General features: G+C 48.0%; 1 protein-coding gene across 1 annotated transcript; it reads left to right on the forward strand.

Annotated features, from left to right (window-relative positions):
* The first annotated feature begins 565 nt into the window (after positions 1-565).
* Positions 566-17,081, forward strand: NRROS (negative regulator of reactive oxygen species). Its single transcript, XM_080918940.1, has 3 exons — positions 566-702; positions 12,140-12,260; positions 14,933-17,081. The coding sequence occupies exons 2-3, from the start codon at positions 12,153-12,155 to the stop codon at positions 16,901-16,903; spliced, it is 2,079 nt and encodes a 692-aa protein (XP_080775066.1). The 5' UTR covers positions 566-702; positions 12,140-12,152; the 3' UTR covers positions 16,904-17,081.
* The last annotated feature ends 344 nt before the right edge of the window (positions 17,082-17,425 follow it).

Genomic DNA, 17,425 nt, shown 5'->3' on the forward strand with positions numbered 1-17,425 from the left:
CAGGTGGATCTTTATGAATTTGAGTCCAGTCTTGTATATATAGTGAGTTCCGGGATAGCCAAGGCTACTTGGAGAGATCCTGTCTCAATCAACAAACAAATGTTTAAAATATGAATACCAGTCCTTAGAACGATAAAGACTGGCTGAGTGGATGAAAACAGACTACTGGATGGACGACCCTTCTAAATGGTGAACTGTCCGGTTTCCAAATAAACTTGTGTTGCCCTTCACTAAATTCTGCCCCAAGCTGGTCCTTGCGTAGAAGCGTGTAGAAGAGTTCCTGGAACAGCAGACCACAAGTCAGTTCCCATTTGCACCCACCAAAGCAGGAGCCACAGGAGCATGCTTAGCGACCTTACAGAGCTTGGCAGGCTGCACCAGTCCTCAAGGGGCCATGTGCCACTTGTGTCCCCCCTCCCCGCTCCCCCCCTCCCCCGCAGTGGCAGTTCCTTCTAAGACGCCCGCTGAGTGCTGAGTCGCTGAGAGGCGAGCTCTCCATGTGACTTCAGTTTCCGTCGGTTCCTTCCGCAAGTGCTAAAATAATCTGATGCCCCAGAGCGAGTAGGCAGCGCGGTAGCGGTAACTGCTGTCCAGGAGTCCCGGGCCCTGGAGACGATGCGCCCCGCGGAGCCGCCTGGGCCTGCGGGAGCAGTGAGTCTTTCGTGCGTGGGTTCACCGCCGAGCATCGCGGGGCCACTAGAGGTGGGCGAGCTGGGACCGGGTGGGGTGGTGGGAGGTCAGGCGGCAGCCCCACACCCCAACACGCGCTCATGCGCAAGCTCTTTGTGAACTTGGGTTTGAGTTATCCATACTCCCCACCTCTGGGCTGGATTTGGGGGCTACACCTTTGGTATAGGTGGAAGTCTCCTATGGGTGGTGAGATGTGGGAGACGCAAGTAGGGCTTAACAACCAGCTATGGTTTGATTCCAGGCTCTTCAGGGAGAATGTGAACAGATTAGGGAACTTTTCTGAGCCTCCTGTTTGTCTATTTGCACAATAGTTAGTGTTCTTTGCCTAGTCTTGAGTGACCGGACGTAATGAGAAGACGCTGTGAACACAGCGTACCGGTGTTTGCATCGACTCCTTTGCCCCTCAACATAAATTGAGACCCACCATTACACAGGCAAAGGCACGGAAATTCATCTACAGTCGCATCTACTTAGCTGGGATCTTCCCAGGGTCAGGCAGAGAAAGCAGCAAAAGCCCTTCTAGAGCTTTTATCCTGGGTAACTTGGTCCACAGCTACCCAAGTGTCAGAGAGAGATCAGAGCCAGGCTCCCCTGACTCCTGACCAGCGTTCTGCTGTGGCTTCTCCAGGCACAGACACACATGGATCCACACGCCCACACCCAGGACAGGAAAAACCACAGCTCTCCCAGCAGTTGCTAGCTCAACATCACTCTGCCGGGATAAACACGTGCCCCTCTGTAACCAGGACTGGAGCAGATGAAGGAAGGGTTTTCCAGTGTCTCTTTCTGTAACTGACCGTGCAGTAGACTGTTTTCACGGCTGCAGGTGGTTGAGGCATGGGGACACCCCCTCCCCATAGGCTCTATATATGATCCCCAGAGATCCTAGAAGGGGTTATAGATTCATGGGCCTAGAAAAAGAAAAAAAAACACCCCCAAACCAAAAGCCCCTCAACACTTAGGTTAAAATCAAAACCAAACAGCCTCACTGAGAAGGCACCTTCATATGACTGGTCCCTCGAGGGAACTCTGTGGACAGTGGCACACACCCCACCTGGCTGTCCTGGAACTCAGTAGCTTTTAAGCTAATCCCCATTGAAGTGGCTTGCAAAGCAGGGGGAAAAAAAAAACAAAAAACCAAAAACAAAAGAAACAAAACTCTTTCTCCTTAGTGTCCCTGGATAGAATCTCGGGGAGCTAGCTTCTGCACTGTGTCTAATAAAAGCTAGGGACGCAGGTAACAGGGCCAGCCTTCTTCAGGGGTCCTATGACTGAGTCAGGGGGTTGGGATCAGAGCAAAAGAAAAAACCAAAACCCAGAGAAACAAAACTTGGACTTCTGAAGGAGGCATGGTTTGGTTGATCAGTAAATGTACTCAACACTACTGAACTGCAGGTCTGAAAATGGCTAAGCGATGTAGTTTATGTGATAAAACAGAGGGAGGGAGGGAGAGTATGTGTCCTCCCCCCAAAAAAAAAGCAGCCAAGAAGTTGGGTACCAGAAGCAGGAGAGATGAAATTGCTAGACAGACTTTCCAGGACAAACAGAATCGGGGGCTGAGACCCAATGTTTTGTGTCTTTGGTGTGGGACTTTAGCCTCAGCAGAAGGTACAAAAGAGGAAGTAGGAACTTTGCCCTGATTCTCACCAGAGAGGTGGGTACGAAGAACAAGGCTGGGACTGGTGATGTGCTCGGCATAGCCACAAATTTCTGTGAGGTCCCCGGGGACTCCCCTCGTTCAGCCCCAGCCTCCACATTTACCGCCCTCAGGCACTGTCCGTGGTCTCGCCTGCTCCTACCTCGAAGGAAGATAACCATCTGGAGGGGATTTCTCTTCAGGAGACAGCATTTGAGGCTCTGATTTCTTTTACACTGCCTCTTCTCAGTGAACCCTAGATATCTGGTATCCCTGGCCTCTCCTGGCTTCCCTTGTCTCCCTTGGGTGCTGAGACTGAGCAGTGACCCTCAGACTCTAGAGTCAGCTCCCTCCTTGCCTGGGGCTACATCTTTCAACTTCAGGCAAGTTGTAACCACTCCCAGAGTCACTCTAAACTTCCACGTGGGACTATCCCAGTGGCCTTCCTCTTGCTCTGGTTATTGGCCCCTTCCTCTAGTCCTTACACTGAAGCTTCTATTTTTAGCTTGGCTTGTTTCTTTCTAACTCCCAGGGCCTCAAGGCTCTCTCACTCCTAGCTCATCCCCACTGAAGATTACCCTGCTTTCACAAGAAATCTAATCAGAGTACTAGAAGAATAGATGCTGAGGATAGAGATTGGGTCCTAAGGGATCTTTGGCATCTTTGGCTGCTGAATTACAGTGGCACCCTGAGAGTTCTTGGGGAGTGGCCAGTTATCTGGGATAGAGGCTTCTGGCTATTCATCAGCAAATGTGTATCTTCCTGTGTACCCAACCCAACATTTAAAGGACAAACACCTCTCTAGCAGTTGTGCCTCCAGCCCTTCTTCCTGAACTGAACTCAGCTCTGGCTTGGGTGTAATCTTACATGACTTGAGTTGACTTTTTGAACTGTGGATTCTCCCTCTGTTGCTGTTTGTTTGTTTGTTTTTCTGTGTATTCCTGACTGTCCTGGAACTCACTGTGTAGATCAGGCTGACCTCAAACTCAGAAATCTGCCTGCCTCTGTATCCGGAGTCCTGTGATTAAAGGCGTGCACCACCACTGTCCAGGATAGATAGGAACATTTACATTTTCTTTTAAAAGTTAATTTTGAGACAGGACCTCACACTAGAGCTCAGGCTAGTCCCTGTGGGTCCCAAACTCATGACAGTCCTCATGCCTCAGCCTCCTCAGTGTTGGTCTGACAGGCTTTCAAAATTTTGTGTTTTTCTAATGTGACTGGCCAGAGGCCAGAGGATGTCATTGGATCCCCTGGGACTGGAGTTTAACAATAGTTGTGAGCCACCTTGTGGGTGCTGGGAATTGAACTCAGGACCTCTAGAAGAGCAGCCAGTGCTCTTAACCGCTGAGCCACCTCTCTGCCCCCACTTACAGGAATGTTTAGAGTTCCATTGTTTTATATCCACTCTGAAGTCTTTTGGAAGAGTGTATTGGTGACCATAGTGTGTGCTAATTTGTTTGCTGTTGATGACTGAACCCAGGTCCTTGTGCACGACAGGTCAGGCTCTTCCACTGATTGGCCAGGTCACAGTTCTTCCCCTGTTCTGCCTCCCACCCTTTTCAAGTTTTGTTTTGAGAGCAGGTCATGAAATTGCGTAGGCAGGCCTCAAACTCACCATCTTCCTGTCTCAGCCTCCTGAATGCTGGGATTACAGCCATGTTCCACCAGGCCCAGCTACTTAATATTTTTTTATAAATACTTAATTTTACCTGTATTTGCATGTATGCAAGTGTATGTGCATGCACCATGTGCATGCAGGAATTCACAATCTCAGAAGAGAGCATCAAATCCTGTGGAACTGTATTTGCATGCAGTCATGAGGCCCCAAAAGGGTGCTGGGAACTGAACTTAAGTCCTCTGAAAGAGCTGCAAGCCTCTTAACCAGTGAGGCATCCCTCTGTCCTTACCTATTTGTATTTGTGCTGGGATTTTTGTTTGTTTCTTTTAAGACTTATTTATATTGCTTTATAATCATTTGTGTGTCTATAGGTCTATGTGTGAGCCTGCATGTTCATGCAAGAGCATATAGAGAAAAGAAGCATTGAATCCTCTGGAGCTAGAGATGTAGGTGCTCCTTGCCATATGTTTAAAAATATAATTAATAATAATAATAATAACAAATGAGCTGGGAGGTGGTGGGGCACACCTTTAATCCCAACACTGGGAAGCAGAAGAACGGGAATATCTGTGAGTTTGAGGCCAGACTGGTCTACAGAGTGAGTTCCTGGATAGCTAAAGCTATTACACAGAGAAACCCTTGAAAAGGCAAAAATGAATAAACAAACAAATAAATAAATAATATGATGAATTGAAGGATAAACAAAAACATGATAAAGTGAGAACAGTAAAATGTTATAAGCAGAAGGTAGGTGGTGGATATACAGTAGTCACTGATGACAGACTTTTTCAGTTTGGCTCTAGACTGAAGTTTTCTCTTTTTATGTAAATGTTGGAAGAAAGTTAAGTTACTAGTAATTAATAACTATTCAATTTGCTTCTCGTAAGTAAAATTAAAATAATAATAGAGAAACCCCTGCAATGTGCATAGGTTGTCTTTCACGGGACCATTAGGCTATAAACAGAAGAGAATCCATGAAGGATAAATAGGAATTTGGTAAAAGGAGACCACAGAAAGGGTCTTTCCTGCAGAGGAACCAGGTGGTGAAATGTGTGATTCAGCTGAGGACCGCATGCATCCCAGGGTGGCTTGGGGTTTGGGATGTCGAGGTGGAGTTGATGGGGAACTCACAGGCTTGAGTTTGAACAGAAGCTCTCCCTCCCTTCCCCAGGCACTCGGCCACACTTCTCTGTGCCTTGGGTCTCACAGGGCCACCAGCTTTTCTACTAAACTGTGTGATTGTTAGGAGTCCCTATCAACCATGTTGGAGAGTTGGCATTTTCATTCTGACTCCAGGCTTAAAATGCGCCTCTGTGGTTTCTGCATATCTTATGGTACCCTACAGACTCTGGGTGGTCACCTCCTCCAGGAATGGAAGCAGAGGGTATGGATCCTTCATCTTAGTGTTTCCTCCACACTGACATTAGCACAGAAGACCTCCGCTGCCACTGCCTAACTTCACCAAGGAATGTGTCTGTCCCATGAGTGGGACTGCTGAAGGCTGTGCTGGTGTTTGTGGTGGTCCCGCTTCCTCTTGAAGAAGCATGGTGGCTGGGCCTTGCTCTTGCAGACGTTCCCAGTGGGAACGAACCTGTGAAAGGAGCAGAGAAACTAACACAACGCAGGGAGGGTATCTGAAGAGATGATGCATTTTCTCAGATACAAAGGAGGATTCTCACTGCCGGCCACAGCAAGACACACAAGAGGCAGCTGTTTTCTCTCAGTGGGAACACAACTTGCATTTTTTGACCATCTGTGGCTAGATGCATTCTGTGGCCATGGAAGGGACAAAGTGAGCTGACCTCTCTTGGTTTGGATGGGCTAGCCTTGACCACACAAGGAGCCAATTTACTCATCTGTGGTCCTGTGGAAATGGTGAGTGAGCAGGTAGTAGTGCTTGAAGCAGTCCCTCTAGGCAGAGCTCAGTTAGGGCTGGTGGGGAGTGCTGCTGTATCTCTTAAGCCTCCATTCAAGCAGAGGCTAGGGTAGAGCACAGCCAGACCTCACACATTTGCTCAGGAGACATCTTGAGCTCTGTACTTGACAAGTGCTTTGGTGTCATTTTCACACAACTCCCCAGGCTGGCTGCTGGCCCGGCTCCATCTTTTTGTTAGGATTTCCAGCTCTAAAACAGACCTGAGTGGGGCCCTTGGGAATTGTGCTAGCCAGGTTTTGCTCAACCTTACCCAAGCTAGAGTCATGTGGAAGAGGGAACCGCAGTTGAGAAAATGCCTCCACCAGATTGCCTGAAAGCAAGTTTGGAGAGCATTTTCTTGACTAATGATTGACCTAGGAGGGCCCAGCCTACTGTGGATAATGACATCCCTGGGCAGTTGTACTGGGTGCCATAAGAAAACAAGTTGAGCTAGGCAGTGGTGGCATACAGGCAAGTGGATTTCTGTGAGTTCGAGACCAGCCTGGTCTACAGAGCTAGTTCTAGGAAAGCCATAGCTACACACACACACACACACACACACACACACACACACACACACACACACACACACACATAGACACAAAATCAGGGGGGAAAAAAAAGGAAGGAAAAAAGGAAGGAAGGAAGGAAGGAAGGAAGGAAGGAAGGAAGGAAGGAAGGAAGGAAAACAAGCAGAACAGGCCATGAAGAGCAGGTCAGTAAGCAGCACTCCTCTGTGGCTTCTGCCTCAGTCTTTGTCTCCTCTCTAGGTTCCTACCTTAAATAAGCCCTTTCCTCCCGAGTGGATTTTGGATTAACTAGAACTGTCAAGTTTCTTAGTTAGAAACTTAGCCAAGACAGAAATGCTACCTTTTCTCAAAAGGTGGCCAATTCCAAACTATGAATAAAAATCTGCCGGAAGGGTCATATGCAGCCAACCTTTCCTTCTTCATGCAGAAGAAATGCAGTTGGTTCAAGGGGCAGTATTTCCATGATTTCAAATGCTTCCACCCCTTACCTGCTTGTCCAGCCTATGTCCCAGAGACCAACAAAGCAGGGCCCCAGTAGGACAACCATCTGCTTTCGAAGGAATTGTCCTACTCTAGATATGTTTGAGCACAGGTCACTTAACAGTGTGTGAGGGGCTGTCATATTGCTACTTTCTGAATATCTTTTAAAACCTAATCTAGGGGTGAGGGCTGGCTCAGTGGTTAAGAGAACTGACTGATCTTCCAGAGGTCCTGAGTTCAATTCCCAGCAACCACAGATGCTAACCAACTGTTAATGGGATCCAGTGCCTTCTGGCTACAATGTACTCATATAAATATAGATAAATAAGTCCTTAAGAAACCACAATCTAGCGGCACCTGCACCACTGCTGGTCTCATTTTATGGGAGAAGAAACTTATTAGAATTAAGAAAGAATTGGAATCATTCTACTTAGAATTCAAATTAGAATTGGAATTATTGTATAATGAAAAATGTGTTGTGAAAGTTGTCTTTCAGAAGTTTTTAATCTCACATTCTTTATTTTTTTACTTTTGAAAAATTTCAAGTTATAAAAAAGTTAAATGAAAGTAAAATAATTTTTCAAAAGTACAATGTTAACTTGAGTAACCGGCTGACCAGCCAACTTAGGGAGCATTTTGCTTTTACTCTGACCAAGCCATTGAATGCAGGATTTTATATGTGTGGTGTATGTGTAAATGTATGTATGCATATATAATTGATAGTCAATAATACTATCTTTGGTTTTTTTTTTTTTCGGGGGGAGTTCTTAGTCTATACAAAGGGTGACCAGAACTCATAGCAGTCCTCCTGTCTCAGCCTTGTGGGATAACAGGTGCGAATCACTACATTGGACAAGACTTTGACCCCAGGAGATTCCAAGTCAGTTGTTTTGTAGGGCATTCGGATAGGGTCCATCTGGGTTTTCATCATTACTGAGTTCAGGGTGTGCCCTCACATTTGGGGGCGTGAGCACAAAGGACTGAGCTACTTCCACAGTTCAGAGCACTCGGACAACTCCAGATCTGAATTTCCTGAAGGTGGGAGTCTCATTAACCTTGTACTAAGAATCCCAGTGAATAAACCTGCCAGCCCGGAGCTTTCCCTGCTTCCTGGGACTGTTTGAAGTAGTCACCGTCGAGATGCTAGTTCCTTGTGCTGTGCCCTGAGACCAGCTGCCCTCCCTCCCCTTGCTTCCAAGATCCTAGGTCGCAGATGCCCTTTGCTTTTACACAAAGGCAGACTTGCTTTCTCTCAGAGCCCTCTCTCTGTTGTGTAATCACACCCTCTGTGTGCCCAGTGTCACCTTCCCAAGTGATGCTGCAACCTGCTTCTGATGGCCCCTGTCCCCCAACCCACAACTTCTTATCTCTAAGAAAATGCCTCCACAGTTTCCTGCCTTCTCCACAAATCCCCATTCTTTAAGGCTTTGTTTTTTTTTTTTTTTAAACTCCTCCGATTATTTGAGGAGAAAGCTCTTAATTTTGTGGTAATATATGTATGACACCCGATGAAGGCTTCTTTAGCCCCTTTCCTAGCAGCAGCTGGTGTGGTAGTAATAGCTGGAGGGGTGGAGAGGTGAGGATGTCATCCTGTGGTCCTGGGATTCTCTAGTGGGCCAAGATAACTGCACTGTTTGTCCTGGTCCCCCTGGTCCCCGAAGTGCAGTGTCCCTTGGGAGCTTTCTGCAGATGTGTTATCTAGAAGAGTGTTCCCAGTCTGAGAAGTTGCTATTTTTTCAAGTCTTTTACTTTTCCTCCATCATTCCATGCTTTGCAGGCAGGACCTCTCACATGCTTGTCTGCCGCACCCTAATAAGGACTGAGCTCCACCCCAGCCCAAGAATCCAGCCCTTTTTATCTTTCATTTTGAGAGTTTCGGAGAGTTGACCAGCCTGGCCTCAACCTGTAATCCTTCTGCCTCAGCCTCCCAAGGTGGCTGGAATTCAGAGCAGAAGCCATCACCTCTGGGTCTATGTGTTTATGGAACACTGCTTTGAGGTCATTTTGATTTACGTTGTTAGATATTAGAAAGGAAGCAGAGGTCACCTGGACTCTTTCAAATGGGAAATGCCATGCAGGAGATTGTTGGAAAACCATGGAAGAGGCTAAGAAGCCAAACAATAGCCCCTTGGCCATGCAGGAAACTGTACCGTAGGGAGGAGGGAGAGAGGGCGGTGGTCCCAGAGTCTGGAGTCCCCAGGAAAGGCTCAGGGGGAGAGGGAAGGGAGAGATATTCCAGATTCTCCACTCTCCTGCCTGCTAACTTCCCTGTAGTGCTCCCAATACCCAAACAAACTATGCTCCTCCTCACCAGGGCTTGGGGAGCAAGCAGAGCCTTCCCAGATTGTCACAGAGAGCATGTCAAGGTGAGGTCATCATCTTGAGGACAGATAGCTGTTAACCAGCCAGCAGTGTGTCCAAGGATCATCCTATTCTTTTCTTTTGGTTATATGCATGTGTGTGGGTATGAGCACATACATGAGTGTGTGTGTGTGTCTGTGTATGTGCACTCACATGGGGTGTGTGTGTGTGTGTGTGTGTGTGTGTGCATGTTCCGTGTGAGGCCAGAAGTGCTGGCTCTCCTGGAGCTGCGGTTGTAGGAGGTTGTGAGCCACATGACATGGGTGCTGGTGATTAATCTTGGGTCCTCTGCAAAAGCAGCGATCTCGACTAACGGCTGAGCTGTCTCTCCAGCCCCTTGTCTTGATCGCTAACACAGACTTTGAAGGCCAGCCTTCCTGGATAGATGTTACGTATTTAATTGGGAGAGCGATGCAATCGTCCCTCCAGCCGCTCACTCTGCTGTCTTTTCTGTCCCGTCACAGATGATACATGAGAAACAGCAGCCACTCAAGCTGCTCCGTGCTATTTGGAATTCATAAATAATAATTAGGTTATTAGCAGCTTTCATGGTTAATGAAGCACTTTCACAGACGCATCCTCTGCGGGTCACATAAAAGTCTGTGAGTGGACGGCATTGCTCTTGTTTTGCAGGAGGATCAGCCAAGTCTTGGAGACTCTGTACACATGGTGCACGGTGGAGGCAGAATTTAAACTCTGGGCTGTCAGGTTCCAAACTCTATAGTCTTTCTATTCTATTACTGATAGGCAGATGTTGCCCTTACGGGCAAGGCAAGATTTATTCTTGTGTGTATGTATGTATGTATATATGTATGTATGTATGTATTCTGGGCTAGTTGGCTGAGTTTAGGAGAAAAGGATACATTTAAATTTTGTAAACATTTTGATGTTTCAGAAATTAAAATTACACTTGTGGGTGTGGTGAGCCAGGTTTCTCTAGCTTGCCAGTCTGACATGTTGTGCAGCCCTGGAGAGCTGTTCTCTCGGCCTGGACACATGGAGACCTAGTTTGTCAGTATTCAGGGTACAGCAGCACGTAGCGGCCCACGCATGACAGGAAGTGGAGAAGATTTACTGTGTTGACAATTCCCATTTCCCTGTCTCTCCTCCGTGAGCCGCAGGACGTTCAGTGACAAGAGAATGTGAGCGAGCGATTCGTTAGCGTCCTTGGCATTTACTAAGTTTGGCAACCTTCTCCCAGGATGGGTGGGAATCTCAAAGTTTCAGGGGCGCACTTTGTGTGTGTGTGTGTGTGTGTGTGTGTATGTGCGTGCGCGCGCGCGCTCCGGAAGGACAGTGAAGACAGAAGACCAGATGGCTCTGCATATGCCATCTGTGTCCTGTGCTGCCCGTGGCATGATAATTCCTGCTCGTGTGCAGAAATGGAGAGAGGGCCCTGGGCGGGATTCCCAGAGGCTAGTGAGGATGGACCCCAGATCCCTTCTGTGGAATGGGAATCTGACCTGGCCTCCGGTGATGGCTAAGGCTGATTTGTGTTGTTTCAGTGAGTTTTTCTGATAGTCTGTTTTCCATAGTGATCGTTCATATCTACCCAGGATGTGAAATTACCCTTCGGGATGGATAGACATGCTAAAAAAATAGCAAAGAGGAGGGACCCAAAGGTGGCCTGTGTGTCAGGGGAAAGGTCTGTAAGTGTCACGGAAGGTGAGGAGGTTCTTGTTAGCAGGGTGTGGCTGACCTAGGGAGAGACTAAAGAGCTGCCCTGTGGTCCTTCCTGGGGGTATCCAGCAAGGATGGGGAAGGTGGACCTGGGCCATCTTGCTTCCAATGAGGCTAAAGGAGGGCAGGGATGCCTCTGGACTGTTGATCTCATACTTGGAGGGTTGTCCGTGCAATTGTATCTACAGGGGGGAAACAACTCCAGTTCCCCACTATGGAGCTCAGAGACCTGGGCTCCCAGGACCCTTATTCCCCTGGAATTTCTGAAGACAGTGCTGTTACCTCTTCACTGGAGACTTCTGTTGTTAGATGTAACACTTCAAGCCTTCCCAGGACTGCTGTTCTTTGTGCACTGGCCAGACAAGGGGGCTACAACTACACTTCAGATTTTTTAATCCATCCAGAGATTGCTTTTTTCTTTTTTTTCAAGTTTTTTTTCTCATGAAAGTGAAAACATGAACATTTTTTTTTGAAGGGCCATATTTAAAAGAGTTAACTAATGTGATAGACACATTTCTGAAATCTGTCTTTTCCTCCTTTTCTCCCTCCTCTTCCTCCTTCATTTTTCAAGACAGGTTTCCTCTGTGTAACCCTGGATGTCCAGAAACTCACTCTGTAGACCAGGCTGGCCCCAAACTCAGAGATCCACCTGCCTCTGTCTCCTGAGTGCTGGGATTAAAGGCACATGCCACCACTACCTGCCCTGAAAGCCTTCTTTCATCAAGATAATTAATATGTTTATGAGTCCAGACACTATGGTCAGTATTTCTATCCCAGTTTCTCCTTCTTTTGTTTATTCATTCATTCACTCACTCACTCACTCACTCACTCACTCATGACTTATATCTCCAGCTCCTGTGTGCATCAGGTAGAGATGAGTTTCAGAGGGGAGAACAGCGGAGCAGCAAAGCACAGGAAACTCTGTGGCCTCCACCCTGGTGCTCAAGTCCTTTGCATTCCCCGAGTTGCCCCTTTGGGGTTTCAGAGGTCAGCCACCTGCCCATTAAATGGCATAGGCAAATCAAAATGAGTTCTTGCCAGCGGCATTAGTGAAAGGTTGACCGTGCTGGCTGAAGTGAGAAATTTGAATAATCTGTGGTTTTCCACCTCCTTGTAGTTGTGGGCCTCTAAGACCAGACACATATGGGAGCTAGCTGATTCCTTCTGCCCCGTGTTGAGCAGCCCTCTTGGCTAATCTGTCTTACTTCCTGGTCTTCCATCCACAGAGCTGCGCCTGAGATGGAGTTCCTGCGCCTTTGGCTTTGCCTGGGTTTTCACTTCTTCATTGTGGAATGGAGGTGTGGACGTGGGACAGCCACTGCAGCTTCCCAAGGAGGCTGCAAGGTGGTGAGTTTCTCCTTGGGTTCTGATCTTTCCTTTGCCCCTGTCCTGATGAAGCCTGGTCTACTCAGAAAACGGATGACTTGTCAATTGAAGGGGACATTGAGTGACCCAGCAGACCCAGTGTGTGCCTGCCCAGTACACAGTGTGCTTGCTGCTCATTAGCAGGCGATTTTTCAGGATGGCACTTGGGAAGGACTGCAAGTCCGTGTCCCACTGTTTCCTATGTACTGAAGACAAGAGGCCCTAGAAGCAGGCCTAGGTCAACTCCCAAGAGGCTAAGCCTCTGGATGACTGAGCTCCATTAATGTTTCCAGAGTCACTGAGGGAAACACACCAGCACCAGAGGAGCCTCTCTTCAAGGTCATGTGTGAGCCAACAAAGAAGGCTTCAGCAACCTTGCAGAGAACATGTACCCAAAGGGTACTGCTCGCGATCAAGCTTAAGCCTCTGAAACCCCAGAGGTGGGATGAGGCATCTTGAGCCTTTTGAAGGCTTCTTGTCTGCATGTGGAGATAGATTTAGTTCATCACTGAGGCTGATTCTAGAAATTTGCCTATAACTGAAGGATATCAAGCGTGTGCTTGAGAAACGCATGCCTCAAGCCTAAGGACTGGAAAGACAAATTGGAAGCCGGAGTTAATACTTATATTCGAGATCTTTTTCAGTGTAGTTGATGCTAGGCAAAGAAAGTGTTCTTAAAGCTGATTAATCTGCAAGACGGTGGTTATCATGGTTCTAACCTGCTTATGGTAACCAGTAGCCACTGTGCATGAGGTCATTCCAGTATGATGTAAGGGTCACCAACCAGTCTGTGTGGATTTAACTCCTAGCCCCCCTACTGCTTAGCTGTGATACCAAGTCAATCTGCGCCAATTTCTTCATCTGTAAAACAGAAGTAATAATAATATCTGCTGGTCATGGTGACACATGCCTGACAACCTAGTACTCAGGAGGCAGAGACAGGAGGGTCAAGAGTTCAAGGCCAGTCTCAGTTACATTTCAAGTTTGAGGCCAGTCTGGACTGTGTGAGACTCTGTCAATAGCAATGATGATGACAAAGATGATGATGATGATAACAAGAATAATTTCTACTAATGGTATCATGACACGGGGCTGTTGTGGTGGTTGAATGTATTTATAACAAGCCCCCACGATAATGCCCAATATGCAATGAGTACCATGTGTTATACCAAGGATCATTAATGTTATTACCTGTGTCAGCCCAGCCCCATTTAACTGCCACCCTTCCTTCCCTTACAGAGGCAACATCTGGCTCAACTTCACAGTAGCTCTTTGGAGGTCATTAGCCATAGGAAGAGAAGGGAGTAAAGTATGAGTCATTCAGCTGCTTCTCAGGGCTCAGTCTGGATTCTCTGCCTAGGGAGGGACGTGGTAGGGATTGACAATCAAAGAGGCCAACAGTGGGTTTTCTCTGGCTCTTATGATCTGAGAAGTCTGGAAGCTCAGGCATTTGTCTCCGTTGCTCTTCATTACATAAGCCATTCAACTTTAGCACAAAATGGGTGCTTGGGAGGCCACACCATCCTTTGCAACTCTTTGGCGGATCCAAGGGAGCTACAAATGTTTGATTCCCCTTTGACTACAGCAACTGTGGAGGAGCAGGCTTCATTACACCCGGGGCAAGCCTCTAAGTACAATGCTCTTCAGAGAGGCCTCAAGAAGATAAAGAGATACACCTGTCTCTCAGTGCAGAGATTCAATTTATTAATATATCAGTTCTCCATGCATTAATGCAATCTCAATATTAATGCAGTAGGCCTTGGGAGGGGGAGTGGGGGTAGGAAGGAACCTGAAAAATCCATTCTAATGTCTATGTTGAAATTAAAAAAAAACAAAAAACCTCCAGTGTTTAACAATGAGCAGCTTAATTAATTAGCACATGCTGGTAATTACAGCTGACATGCTAACACTTATTAGCCATAATAAATGTGATTTGCATATGTAAGCATGCTTTAATCCTTGAAAAAAAATTCTGTGAGGAAATCACAAGCATGATCATTAGTGATTTTTCTCTGACAGGGAGGCTGAGATGATCTGAGGGTCTTTCTAGTATTTATTTATTTATTGAGACAGGGTCTTCCTATATAGTCCTGGCTGGTCCAGAACTCTCTGTGTAGTCCAGATTGCCTCAAACTCACAGAGATCCTCCTGCCTCTATCTCCATGGGTCCGGAGAGTAAAGGCTTGTGCCGCCATGCTCAGTTTCTTTTGTTTGTTTGTTTGCTTATATACCTCCATATAGCATCAACTTTTTAGTTATTAGGTTTTATTTTGATAACCAGATAAATAATTTGAATCTGCAAGAGGTAGGTTTTATTTGAATAACCAGATAAAGAATTTGAAACTGCAAGAGGTTAGTTATTTCCATGCTTGGGCTCATGTCCAGGAAATTAACATACTGCAGAGTCCAGACCAGGGCATCTTCCTATTAGCCACTATGCCTTCTAAGAGCAAGACCACTACAAAACCTCATTCCACTTTGTCTTGGAGATTGGCCCATTGGTACTCCCTGACCTTATCCTCCTGACCAGCCTGTAGAAAGCGATGACATTGCTCTTCTTAACGTTCTTTTTCCTGGACCCCTAACACCTGGCTAGCTGATTGCTTTTGCAAACAACATTTCTGTGCATAAACCTCATGTGTTTTCGGACCTAGGTGGACAGAGTGGCTGACTGCCAGGGTCTGAACCTTGCTTCAGTACCCAGCGGCCTCCCAGCCCATTCCCGGATGCTCGTTCTGGATACCAACCCTCTCAGGGCCCTGTGGAATCATTCCCTCCAGGCCTACCCACACCTGGAGAACCTCAGCCTGCACAGCTGTCACCTGGACCGGATCAGCCACTACGCCTTCAAAGAGCAAGGCCTCTTACGTAACCTGGTTCTGGCAGACAACCGCCTCTCTGAGAACTACAAGGAGTCAGCCACAGCTCTCCACACCCTGCTGGGACTTCGGAGGCTAGACTTGTCTGGAAACTCCCTGACCGAAGACATGGCAGCTCTCATGCTTCAGAACCTCTCCTCGCTGGAGGTTGTGTCCTTGGCCAGGAATACCCTCATGAGGCTTGATGACTCTGTCTTTGAGGGCCTGGAGCACCTTGTGGAGCTGGATTTGCAGAGAAACTACATCTTTGAGATTGAGGGTGGTGCGTTTGATGGCTTGACCGAGCTGAGGCGACTCAACCTTGCCTACAACAACCTCCCCTGCATCGTGGACTTCAGCCTCACACAGTTGCGGTTCCTCAACGTCAGTTACAACATCCTGGAGTGGTTCCTGGCAGCCAGGGAGGAGGTGGCCTTTGAACTGGAGATGCTGGACCTGTCTCACAACCAGCTGCTCTTTTTCCCACTCCTGCCTCAGTGCGGCAAGCTACACACCCTCCTGCTACAGGACAACAATATGGGCTTCTACAGGGAGCTTTACAACACCTCCTCCCCGCAGGAGATGGTGGCCCAGTTCCTTCTCGTGGATGGCAATGTGACTAATATCACAACCGTCAACCTCTGGGAGGAGTTTGCCTCCAGTGACCTGTCAGCGCTCCGTTTCCTGGACATGAGCCAAAACCAGTTCCGGCACTTGCCGGATGGTTTCCTGAAGAAGACACCTTCCCTTTCCCACCTGAACCTCAACCAAAATTGCCTGAAGATGCTCCACATTCGGGAGCACGAGCCGCCGGGAGCACTCACCGAGCTGGATCTGAGTCACAACCAGCTGATGGAGCTGCGGCTCGCTCCGGGGCTCACTGGCTCCCTCAAGAACCTCCGAGTGTTCAACCTGAGCTCCAACCAGCTCCTGGGAGTCCCCACTGGCCTTTTCGACAATGCCAGCAGCATCACTACACTTGACATGAGTCACAACGAAATCTCACTTTGTCCCCAGACGGCGCCCTTAGACTGGGAGGGGCCCTCCAGTTGTGTGGACTTCAGAAATATGACCTCTTTGAGGAGCCTTTCTCTGGATGGCTGTGGGCTGACAGCATTACAAGACCGCCCGTTCCAGGGGACCTCCCTCACCCATTTAGACCTGTCTAGCAACTGGGGGATTCTGAATGGGAGCATCAGCCCTCTGTGGGCTGTTGCCCCTACATTACAGGTCCTGTCTCTCAGGAACGTGGGCCTTGGTTCTGGGGCTGCAGAGATGGACTTCTCTGGGTTTGGGAATCTGAGGGAGTTGGATCTGTCAGGAAATTCCCTGACCAGCTTCCCAAGGTTCAAGGGCACTTTGGCCCTGCGGACTCTTGACCTCCGCAGAAACTCTCTCACAGCCCTCCCTCAGAGGGTTGTGTCTGAGCAGCCTCTGAGGGGTCTGCAGACCATCTACCTCAGCCAGAACCCTTACGACTGCTGTGGGGTGGAGGGATGGGGGGCCCTGCAGCGCCTCAAGACTGTTGCGGACCTATCCATGGTCACTTGCAACCTGTCTTCCAAGGTCATTCGTGTGGTTGAGCTGCCGGACGGCGTGCCTCAGAACTGTAAGTGGGGGCAGGTGGACACCGGTCTGTTCTACCTCGTGCTAATTCTGCCCAGCTGCCTCACCCTGCTGGTGGCCAGCACTGTCATCTTCCTCACTTTTAAGAAGCCTTTGCTTCAGGTCATCAAGAGCCGCTGTCACTGGTCCTCCATATACTGACCCGTGCGCCCAGGCTAGAGACTCGGTCTGTCTCAAGGATGCTTCTCCCCACGGGATCTTCAGTTCTTCAGGGGTCGAGTGTGATGTGTTGAAGGTTAAGCTAAAATCTGAAAGAGTTCCATCCTCGGTCCCATTAATGTCTCCCATCTTTGTGATTTATCCTCATTGTCCTGGTGAAATATTTATTAAATGACATTCTGTGAGAATAAAGGGCGCGTCTCATAAATATTTTAAAAATCATATGCATCTTGTGTAATGATCTTCAATGGTTTCTCCTGATTGTTCTTCAGTGATCTTTCTTTAGGGACATCCATGCAGGCAAAGGGTAACGGTCTGATGCCCTCTGACAAAAGTATATCTCCTATTGCATGTCCCAGGAGGGGAAGTTCCAGCATCCTGGAAACTTACCCAGGACAAGAATCTCAAGATCCTAATGAAGGGTCTGGCACCAGATGTGAACTCCCCACTGTGGTGATGGCCGATTGGCACAGCAGCCAGAAGAGAAAGGGGCTGTGGTAGGAC

The sequence above is a fragment of the Micromys minutus genome, assembly GCF_963924665.1.
Source record: "Micromys minutus genome assembly, chromosome: 7".
NCBI lineage: Eukaryota > Metazoa > Chordata > Mammalia > Rodentia > Muridae > Micromys > Micromys minutus.